The sequence below is a fragment of the Centroberyx affinis genome, unplaced genomic scaffold (assembly GCF_046629955.1).
Source record: "Centroberyx affinis isolate AG114_WGS23_722 - 3 ecotype Tasmania unplaced genomic scaffold, CSIRO-AGI_Caff_v1 ptg002606l_1, whole genome shotgun sequence".
NCBI classification, from domain to species: domain Eukaryota; kingdom Metazoa; phylum Chordata; class Actinopteri; order Beryciformes; family Berycidae; genus Centroberyx; species Centroberyx affinis.
This window is the reverse complement of record NW_027280805.1, coordinates 83,956-95,264: the sequence shown is the minus strand read 5'-3', so window position 1 is coordinate 95,264 and position 11,309 is coordinate 83,956. Positions and strand designations below refer to the sequence as shown.

The 11,309-nt window shown below is 39.0% G+C and overlaps 1 protein-coding gene across 3 annotated transcripts; it reads right to left on the bottom strand.

Moving 5' to 3' along the window:
* Positions 1-1,579: 1,579 nt before the first annotated feature.
* LOC139656995 (serine/threonine-protein phosphatase 6 catalytic subunit-like) lies at positions 1,580-8,102 on the bottom strand. 3 transcript variants are annotated; one of them, XM_071534677.1, is made up of 7 exons: positions 7,914-8,102; positions 5,939-6,034; positions 5,634-5,699; positions 4,903-5,044; positions 4,707-4,786; positions 2,980-3,189; positions 1,580-2,848 (listed from the first exon to the last, which is right to left on the bottom strand). In XM_071534677.1, exons 1-7 carry the CDS (start codon positions 7,986-7,988, stop codon positions 2,600-2,602), a joined length of 918 nt encoding a protein of 305 aa, XP_071390778.1. In that variant the 5' UTR covers positions 7,989-8,102; the 3' UTR covers positions 1,580-2,599. The 3 variants fall into 3 exon arrangements, with proteins under 3 accessions (XP_071390778.1, XP_071390780.1, XP_071390779.1); XM_071534679.1 differs by having other exon boundaries at positions 4,903-4,975; positions 5,661-5,699; XM_071534678.1 differs by lacking the exon at positions 5,634-5,699.
* Between the last annotated feature and the right edge of the window lie 3,207 nt (positions 8,103-11,309).

The following is an 11,309-nucleotide window of genomic DNA, read 5'->3' as shown; positions in this document are numbered from 1 at the left end:
ACTATGCCAGAAATGGCATATGTTGCAGCAATGACTCTATACATAAATAAACAGTGAACATTGATGTGTTGGCTGCATACTTATCAGGATGTGAGGTGACACAATGAAGGTTGAAGTGCACACTGAATCCTGGCTGAATCCTCATAGCGATACACTGAAATGCACAAATTAAGATCTCAAGAATTTGGTGAACTAAATTACAAGATAACCGTATAATCTAAATCTGTGCAAATGCTTTTGGCACCCTGAAATGGGCAGAGTCTATGAAAATAGCAGTGGTTCTCTTATCTGATTTGGCTGAAATGGGTAATCTGCTAAATTAGATCCAGAGTAATAAGATTGTGGAGCCAAAGCATCCGATAATGTGTCACTTTCCAATTTTTTATGGATCTCACTGTATATCGCAATATTATATTAAAGTCACACACGGAAAAGGATAAAAATGACTCAAGGTGTACGAAATTGTTTTAATTTACTATTGGTAAATTGATAAGAATAGCTTTTCATCATTCTCTTAGTTTCATGAAGCTAAAACCGCATTGTCTTGTTTATTTCATTGATATGTTGATTGACTTCACTTTGGAACCAAAGACTGGCTAAATGTGACAACCAAACTTAAACATTTATTTTGAGGCTGGTTTGTGCTGGTAATGTCTGTAAAATTTTGAGTTATGATTATTTTCCATATTTGAGTCGAACCTTTCAAGAATCTGTTAATACCCCAAATTTAAACAGATTCTGGTAGGTGGATGGCGGTGGGAGGGCACAGGGTTTAGGGTTTGGTCTTGAGTGAATCTTAGACCTGGAGTCTGCCACACTGCAGTAAAGTACTGAATTCCCCCACAGCAGAAATCATATTAAGATGCACTGTGTTGCTGAATTCATGCCTTGTTTCTCCAATTGAGATTCTAAGAGTCTAGTGAGGTTGAAGGGTCACAGACTTCAGGAAGTCACTGCAAAGACAGCAAACCAAAAATCCTCACAGCGTCCAGCTAGGCAAATTGTAAAATGTCATTATTTATATTGTAAAGATTATTGTTCTTTCTTGGGGGAAGACCAGCAGATACAGGACCGGTATACCTGTGCAGTTAAATCCAACGTAGTTTACAAACTGTAATCAGATCTAATATGACCATATTAAAAGATCAAGAAGGGTAGTAGAGGTGCACATCCAACCTACAGTATATTTAGGCCAGGTTCTAGATAAAAAGTCATGAAAAGTGATTTTAAAAAAGGGAATTATCTGCACACTGGATTAAAGCTCCTTTCTTTTTTCTTCTTTATTCAGTACAGTACAATGTTTCGACCCTCAGGTCTTCATCAGGTGTGGATAATCCCGTCCGAGCTGAAAAGGGAGTGCACCTTTGACCTTGGTCACCTCTCAAGTTGTCTGTTGTTAAAATGAATTGTTGTGGCTTGCAGAAATATACTTTACTTAAGGTATGACTAGATTACAAAGATCCATTCATGGTTCAACCAGAGGTGTGAAAATTGAATTATAAAATATACACTAAGAGAAATAACAGTATCACTAATACTATTCTGAGCTGTCAACTGAACACTATAGTTGACAGTCTAATATAGTGATAACATTTTATTCAAATTACAAAACAGGGGAGTAATAACATCTGCAAAAAAATCTGCAATAACTACAAATATTGAGCTGACCTATTCAAGTAACATGTACTTGCACTGTACTTTTTTTTTGTTCAATAGTCAAATATGAAATTGATTTCAAAAGCCTATGAAATCTAGGAAGACACAGAACTGTTGCAAACATTGCAGCAATTCATCACAAACTATCAAACTATTCGGACAGATACTGTATGTAGCGATAGTGTGAAATGAATTGGAAGTAAATGTTTAGGATGGACAGCTGTGGATACATTTAAGCATAAATAATTCTTTGCACTAACATGAGAGTACATAAGTTTTCAAACCAAACAATAAATAGAAAATAGTTTTTTTGGACTAGGAAGCAAAGTGTTTAAGGCATAATGCTGTAGGATGGGTTCAACATTTTTTTTGTTAAATTTTATCCTCCTTTTCAAGATATTTTCATATCATGCCAAAGGGAAAATGTCCTATTCTTTTAAAAGGGCAACCATAAAGTCAAACTGGTACAATGATACTCAAGTGTTTTTCCTTTGAAAATGTACTTCTAAAATAAATTCAAAATCAACATGCATTGATTTTAATTGAATGTTTAATATAGTCTAAAATAGGTACATAGAATGTCTGAGATCGAAACTAAACCGTACAACAGCTTTTTGTCATTTAACAGAGGCTGAAACAGTTTCTCATGGGGGGCTGGAGAGGGGGACAATACAAAACAGATGTGGTGCAACCAGATCCTGACCTAGAAGAAGCTCAGAAGCTGTAGACCTGAAAGGGATGCGACTCCCGTGAATTCCTTAAAATATGCTGCACACGAATACATTTGGGTTTAGCTGGATTTAAAACTCAATGTTTGTGAAGCTCGGGCCGTGTTTCCGCGTTCCCCCGGGTTGCGGCCGCGGGGATCTCCGAAAGCTGGAGAAAAAGAAAAAGAAAAAAAAAAAAAAAACACAAAACGAAAAACAAAAATCGGCTCTCGTCATTAGAGGAAGTACGGGGTCGTCGTTCGGGGGGGTATGACCCGCTCGGAGTCCGGGACCGCGCGGAACAGCTTGGGCTCCCGCCTGTTCACGTCCTTGAAGACCATGATGGAGGCGATGTTGCCGCAGCGGTAGCAGTAGTTGGGCGCCGACCACACCGTCACCAGCTTCTCGTCGAACATGAACTTGTAGCCTTCGTGGACCAGCTGGTGCGCCCGGCAGATGAGCTTCAGGTTGTTGATGTGGACGAACTATCGCGAGGGGAAGAGATCGTCGGAATGAGAGGAAAATTGGTTCATAGATGTATGTATCTATTCTCCAAAACCAGTGGTTCTCATCTCTCAAGTTTCTAGGGAAAAACCCCCCAAAAAATCAACTTTACCTCATTAGTAACCTTGGAACCGAACAGCCAGCCTGCACCTCGTGGACTGATGGCCCAGGTGTCCACGTCCTCCGGATCCGACCACACCAGGTCACAGAAGGCCCCCTTGTGAGGGATCTCTTGGTTGCGCTCGATAGTGCGGATCTGGTCCAGGGTCTTGATGTCAGGCGACAGACCCCCGTGAACACACAGGACCTGCTCATCTATCAACTGGGATTAAAGGTGCAATTAGGAAAGCAGGCATTAGATCTGAAAATATAGAAGGTAGAATCGCAATATTAATAACGGTAATAAACATCATTTATGCCGCACTTTAGAAAACAGTTCTAGCTGGATTGCCTCAGTGACATATCGTTTGAAAATGTAGCACACTGTAGCCTGTAATATGAGTCACTACAGTCTTGCTTCACCGCCACTTTGTTGCTACTGCTGTGCTGCGCTCTTACAAAACAATCCACCTGATGAACTGCAGCATGTGAACTCTGCAGACAAGAGTTTGCCCTGGAAGCTGATTTGTAGGCAGAGCGACACAGACTGGCCCTCCAAGCAGTCAGCCATATGCATGCACCAGGAAGTGACTTCACAACCATCGCATCACAGGCATGCACATGAGTGTTGTTACAGATGACGTTAAAATATGTGTTTTTTGGATCTAGTTGACCCGTGTTAAATGCTGTTGATGGGCAGCTTTTGTCAGTCATAGTTATGTAATGACGCATAAACAAGCAGCATCTTGGAAAAGTGAGATCAAATTGCAACAATAGCCATTGTGTATTCTGGATGAGTCAGGTACTGTAGCAGTCAGCTTTATAATTTTATGGAATTTATGTAAGAATGGTGAAGAATCAATCTAAAAATATAACAGCTAGGTATGTCGGGCAAATTTAAATTTGGTTATTTTATAATCTATTTCACATTTTCGAATTATATATACACTACCAGTGAAAGGTTTGGACCCACCTGATTGAATGTTCTATGATTTTCATGATCTTAAAGTCATTTTGATCTAAAGTCTTCTGCTTAAATGCTTTAAATTAGTTTCTTAGACAAATATAAATAGTGAAGTTGATCCTATGCATGAATTTCTTTCCAAAGCCTTTGCCTTTCCATCAAGGCAAAGGGCGGCTACTTTAAAGAATCTAAAATAGAAGATAGTTTTGATTTCTTTAAACACTTTTTTGGTCACTGCATAATTCCATTTGTGTTATTTCATAGTTTTGATATCTATACTGTTATTCTAAAAGGTGGAAAATAGTAAAAATATAGAAAAATGTGGTGTGTCAAAACTTTTGACTGGTAGTGTAAGTCCAAAATTGCTTCTGATACACTTTCAATTGTCTTAAAATTGTCTTAGAAGATTCCTTTGTGGGATTTCCTTTCATGATATTAATAAGGGCCATCAATAAGGGCTAACAAAAAATGTTGTAAATATTGCCAGGTTAATAGCGGTTAATCTGTGATAAATTAGGCTCGTGACAAGCTTTAAAAAAGCAGAACCACCAAAATGTGATCTATAAAAGATACACTCTGTGAAGGAAGTGATGAAATTTTCAACACAATCAACTGTCATGATGGCAAAAACTAGGAAAGTAAGGCCCAGGTGGCCTTTAAATTCATAAATCCTATAGCTAAGATCAAAGATGAATATTTTATACACTTGGAAAAGGCAAGCACAACAGGCAAATGTTATCATGTAATCGATATGAATGAATCATGTATGGACTTACAGCTGCTACAGTTAGCATGTCAAACACTTTTGTGCAATATCGCCAGGCATTTGCGTTTCCATATTTTGTTTGGCACTCATCTGAAAAAGCAGAATATAAATGAAAATGTGGTTTGATGAGCTTGTGAAAGGTAAAGAAACCAAAAAAACGTTTGCCTACATATACAAGCAGTAACAGCGAATAACGTGATACCCACCATAAAAGCCGTACACTTGCGTTATTTGTCTGCTTTCATGGTTTCCTCGTAGGAGCGTGATGCGATCGGGCCACTTTGCTTTTAAAGCTAGCAGATGCGTAAATGTCTCCAAGCTATAATATCCCCTGTCCACAAAATCTCCCTGGAGGGAAGAAAAGAAGAGATCATTTCAGACCCAAAGACATTCAGAAGTTTCCTTTTATTCAGTTGTTCCTGAGAGTTATGGAAATAAAATAAATAAAACAAAAAATGTTACGCCCAGTGTACATTCACTGACCAGCCATCTATATCAGTGGTTCTCAACCTGTTTCATATCAAGGACCCCTAATTTAGTCCACATTAGGGCCACGGACCCCCATTTGATGCGATTTTGTCCCTCGGACCCAAATCTGAGAATATTTTTATTGTCAGATATGATTTTGTCCAGAACTCCATGACTATCTGTATTGTAGGTAGAGAGATAACAGTGAAACTATGATCAAAATAGTCAGTCTCCTACATTCTATAATTGTTCTTGTAAATGAAATAATGAAGTTTAACGATTCATCAATTTGCTGGGGACCCCCTGGGATGCCCTCAAGGACCCCTGGTGGTCCCCGGACCCCACGTTGAGAACCACTGATCTATGACTGGTCTGGTACCATGAGCTTGCTAGTCTGACACCACTCGCTCCCCCCACCCCCATTAGATATCGCATAGGTAAAACAAAAAAGATTCTTTGTCTTACTCACCATGAAAATGTAATTTGTGTCTGGAACTTGTCCTCCAGTTCTGAAGAGCTCACAAAGGTCATAAAACTAGACAGGAAGTTTAAGAGAATCCATTTATTTTTCAATTATTTGATTCATTTCAACATAACAGGCAGTGTGTCTTCAATAATGTCACAATTTCAGCGATATAATCCGAGACTCTGCAATCACTTGACATTGACAAAACAAGCACATAATTTGTAATAAACTGCAACCAGCTTGGCGCTTTGAGAAGGATTAGAAGGCCACTGGCCGTAAAATAATATCTAGCACAATGAAACAGTTACCTGTCCATGAATATCTCCGCAAACAGTAACTGGTGTAGAGACTGGTTGAACATTTGATTCTTCAAGGAGTAAATCACAAACGTAATCACATAATCTCTGAAAAAGCAAAACATGAAATTAGTGAGTGAGCATAATTATCCTGTTACAGTGCAGCGTTATGAATCCACAAAGCAGCAAACTTACTGGGTTAACAATTTTACTACTTTGTGAGGAAGGAGAAAAGCCTTTTGGGGGAAGAAAACAAAAGGTTTCAAATAAAAAATTGCATTTTATCCTTAAAGGGCAGGGGGCTACTACTTCAGTTTATGTATCCAGTATGATTCTACTTAACAAGAGCGTATCAAATCAGTCCTCCTTCTAAGTTGCATTGCCTTCCCTATACCAATACAATGGAGATAAGAACCTGGGAAACGGGTGTCTCTACATCTCATTGAGCTACAATCCTTAGAGATGTACACCAGTCTAGTTTTTCCAAGATAATATATGGAACCTTTTGCCAGAACGGGGATGTCTCACTCACACTATTTCTTGGTCCCATTGCACATGTCCCAAATTGTAGAATCCCTCATTAAATAAGATGTTAGCTGTGGGCTCCAAATCCTGACATTTGATTCATCGGCCTTTGTTACCCAAAAGGAATGGTAACACTGACATTTTCTGGCCACTGACTATCAGACAAGTCATGTCTTTAAATAAATAGTAGAGTCTACAAGCTTATTCTTATTTTGTACTTTGAGATTATGGCTACCATTATGCCCAGAGTGTCAGTCACACTTTGATTGGAGTTTGGGGGGGGAGGGGGAAGCATTATATATAATCTAAATATAAAGAAATATAATCAGACTATGACAGGGTACAATGCATGGCCACTATACACTGGTTCTCCCGAGTAAAATGAGGAAAAAAGTCAGTCCTTGCTCGTTAAAATGAGTGCAAGGTGCATGAGGGTCAGGCCCATAGTGCTGTAAAAGATGTAACACAATACACAATAGAAATGCAACGTAAGGAAGTAACGGTTGGTAAAAGAAGGTAGAAAGGAAAGCAAATAGCGTAAGATGTGGGAGAGGGGTGTGTCAGATATTTCTCAAAGAGATGGCTTTTCAGGTTTCAAAGCCATTTTTGTTTTGCGGAAGGGGCCGCAGTGCAGCCAGCACTACTGCGAGGTTTGCCTTCATTAAAGCACATTAACATATTTGTTTTGAGCATTTCACACTGCACGACTCTCCTCAGGAACGTACTATAGAAAATATGAGTAATTATTAACAGACAATAAGCTGTGCTCCAACAAACAGACTGGAGAAAAGGATGAGGAACCATAGACTAGTTTGAGAGCTAGAGATTCAGTGTCTTCTCTCTTTTTTTTTTTTAGCAGGTTTTCAGTGCAAACTGCACACATATGTAACGGCCGACCTAGTCGTTTCCCCCGGTAAAGGCAGATTTCATTAAAATAAAATAACGTTACTCTGATAGCATTACATAATGAGCGACAGCCCATGACTTCATAACTTCCTTGAAACAGCCATTTTACTTAGGTTGGTTTTGAAATGTATCAAACTGTTATAAATCCTAACATTTTAAATGTGGTTGGTATATTGATTTGGACTCGTAATAACACTTGCTGATAGGTTCCTGCTTGGTTTTGCCCTGGCCTGGTCCTCATGCCCCATACAGTTAGTAATACTGAGCTAGCTAGCCGTAGCTTGCCTCCTACATTTTAATGGATTCTACCCAGTCCACACTGGAGGTTTTTAGCTAGCCGGTGATCGTTACGACCCGCGACGTTATAAGACGGGTTTTCAAAATCATGAAATTACCATGAAAATCACGGTAATAATAACCTTATCTAAGAGTACCTATCGCTGATTAGCCACGTTAGCTAGATAAAGTTACTTACACAGTCACACCGTTAACCCAAGCTAGCACAACATGACTCTACCAAACGCGATTAAAACATTTAAAACTGATTTAATCTCACCTTGAGATCGTTCTCTGGTAGATATTTGCAGTGTCTGGCTATTTCAACATACTTATCCAGGTCTAAAGGCGCCATTATCAAAACACCAAATCAACCGATATAAGTTTCCAAACGTAGATAGCCCAAGTTTAGCCAGCTAGCATTTTTTCCCCGTTTTTTTCTTCTTCTTCCTCCTCCCCTTCCTCTTCTTCTTCTTCTGTTTCTTCATTTTCAACTTTCAACCTTTCAACACCAGTGTCAAGCTAACTAGAAAGAAAATGTAGCACTTCCGGTAACAACATTAAAATAACGATCTTCATTGGCTAATACGTTCTTGATTAATAGTACTGAAGTGAAAATAAGCAGCCATTTAGGGAGGAATCTGTAGTGGATTAAACCACAACGCATGTTATTGGAAAATGCTCTGAAAATGTACGTGGCAATTGTGCGGCTTTTATTTTGAAGGTAAGGTTACCTTTTCCGGTGGTGTACTACCTAAGTCTAACAGCCTTGACGCAGCTGTCTTCAAGGGCTGTTGGCGTCCAAAGTAAAGGTGCAACACCGCCACCTACTGCCGCAGTGATTGCTGTTTCCACCCTATAACCACATTCAATCTTCAATTGAAATTGCTGAATTGTTATTCTTTTTAATTATTTATTTATTATGACAAGCGCGCATGGCAAGATGATAGCCACCTAACTGTACAAGACAAACCCAATATAGAACCTCCTTGGGCAAACCTAACACACAGGACAAGACACAGAAATGGACAGGACACAAAAGACACAGTACAAAGTCGCCACCTAATGGTACAAATGGACCTTTAGGAGAATTCATTAGAAATTTCAAGCATCTTATACCAACTCCTCTGCTATAAGAACAGTAGCCACCGGAACAAAGTTCTGACGTACAGTACCTAGGGTCAAATGGTTTGTGACTCTTGGCTGACTGGAGTGGGTAGTGAACCTGTCTAGACTCGGGGTGACTTCAAGCTGTCTTCAACTTGATTTCTGCTCTTTCAACAGCTGCACCCATAGGCAATCATTTTGGGGCAATAGCCACTATGTCTTCACAGTATAATGACAGATTCTTCCCCATAGCAGTAAGAATTATGATCTCTTTGGCACTGTCATTGCCACAAACTACTTCCACGAGCTTGTAATTACATCGTTCTACTTATATGTTCACACTGACCTATTTATTTATTATTTTTTGTCTTGCCCGTACATGTTATCTGTGTTGTTGTGTGTATTTTTGAAGTGACGTATACCCAAGAAAAATTCCACCTATTCTGGGGTGCGATGATACAACCACTCAGGGGCGGACTTAGTGATTTGGGGGCCCTAGGCAAAGGCAAGCATGGGGCCCCCTGAATCCCAACCCTCTCCCTTTTTAGTCCATCCTTTCTACATATTACTATCAAGTTGGGGCTGAGAAAACTATGCATGCAAGGGCACTTTTTGTTGTTTTTGTGCCCCATTTGTGTAGCTTGCTTTTTTTGTTTTGGGTGTTACTTCTCTCTCAGCTACTGATGCAGTGGCAAGAAAAAAAATAGTAGAAAAGTAGCAAAATTGCACTAGAAGTGGAATAACCAACTATAGCCTGACTGATTAGGGTGGGTGACCATGACTGAAGATTGAAATAATTTATTGTAACAAAAACTACATTTATTTTATATTGATTAAAAATAAGTTTACATTAGTTCTATTCTTTATTTGGGGGGGGCCTCTGGCTGCCGGGGCCCAAGGCAGTCGCCTACCTTTGCCTAATGGTAAGACCGCCCCTGCAACCACTTTGACTTAAATACACCGCTCTATTCAAGTAAAAAATGCCATACATCAAGAAAATGCAGCTAAGTACACATTAGTACATTTTCTGGTGAAAAGGTGCAGACTAACAGTGTACAACTGAAATGTCCTTAATTTCTCCATTATATTAACATGAATTATCCATTAAAAATAACATAGCTTTAAAAAAGTAAGGTTAGTATCGTGGGTTTTTAAGGGATTTATTCATGGGTTGATTCGTGGATATATTAGTAATAAAGGGATTTTCATGCCTTTTGTGCAGGTTTACAGGTTATTAATGGAAAGTTCCTGTCTCCCTGAATGTTAATTAATAACTCCCTTGATTTATTTTAAGGGGATTTTGCATGAATTAAGGGGTGAATTAATGTAAATGTAAGGGTACTTTAAGGGATTACTAGTTCGTAGAGGTTATAAATACAACAGAAGCCTACAAAGCGGATAAACCACCATGTATCTTTTAGCTTTAAGAGTGAAAGTGGTAACTTCACAAGCCTCTAAAGCACAACTGAAATGACCATACTGAGTAGATTGTGTTCTATAGAGAAAGTTTCTTCAGAAATAAGTCAGTTTTGGTTAGTCAGATTTGCCTCTTGAATGTAGACAGAAGATTTCCCTTATTGTAATATGAAATCTGATTTACAGCTCTTTCCAAGGCATAGACTTAATCACATTGGAATTTACCACAGCATGATGGAGACATGATTTTGGCATAAACACTCCTGTATGGCACGCAGCAACAGCCTTAGAGAGGAGGAAATGGGTAGCAAAGCAAATGCACTGCCAAGAGGAAGCAGCAACGTGTGCCAAAGCTATTTTCAAGCTAATCAGGGACAATGAATGAACAGTGTAGAGGGGAAGAAGGGTTTTTGGAGACACTTGTAGAATATGGTGGCATTTACAATTAGATTTTTTTATGGAGCAATAAATGATGTGCTGCCATCACCTCAAAACCTGCAATTTTTATTTTGGATTATTCATGATCTAGACTTTTTTTGACATATGTTGTTGGTTTTCATATGTGAACATGTGACATTTCCCATGTGAAGAGGACATTTTCACATGTGGATTGTCGCTTTGCATGTGACATTTTTACCTGTTGATATGAATTGGAAATTTCACATCTGAAGTAAAAATGAATGTGCTGTCTGAATACACATATTCATATAGGATTATAGCACAAGGGTAATAATTTTAACAATGTATTCTAAAATGTACCTGGACGTGTGCCTATGTATACCGGCCCTATTTGACAAAGAAAGCCTCACCATAAATCCCCTTGGCTGGAGCCTAAATTTCTGAAACTCCAAAATACCTCTGGTGCCAATTGAACCTGTCATCAAGATACAACGCCACCCAGTTATTAGACAATGTTCTCACTCAGTCTGAGGAGTTTTCAAGCTCAGACATCCAACTGTCAGCCAGTGAAGCAATGTATGATGAATTGTTTCTGTTATCCAAAGTCAATTTGCATCTACCATCTAGACATTCACAATCCTGTCAATCTGAAGTATTGTCTTCCAGGCTGTGTTGAAGCTCTGTGTGGCAGATATTCTGATTTCACTACCCCCAACAAACAGACCGAGACATGGAGACAACCAAACTTGAGTTT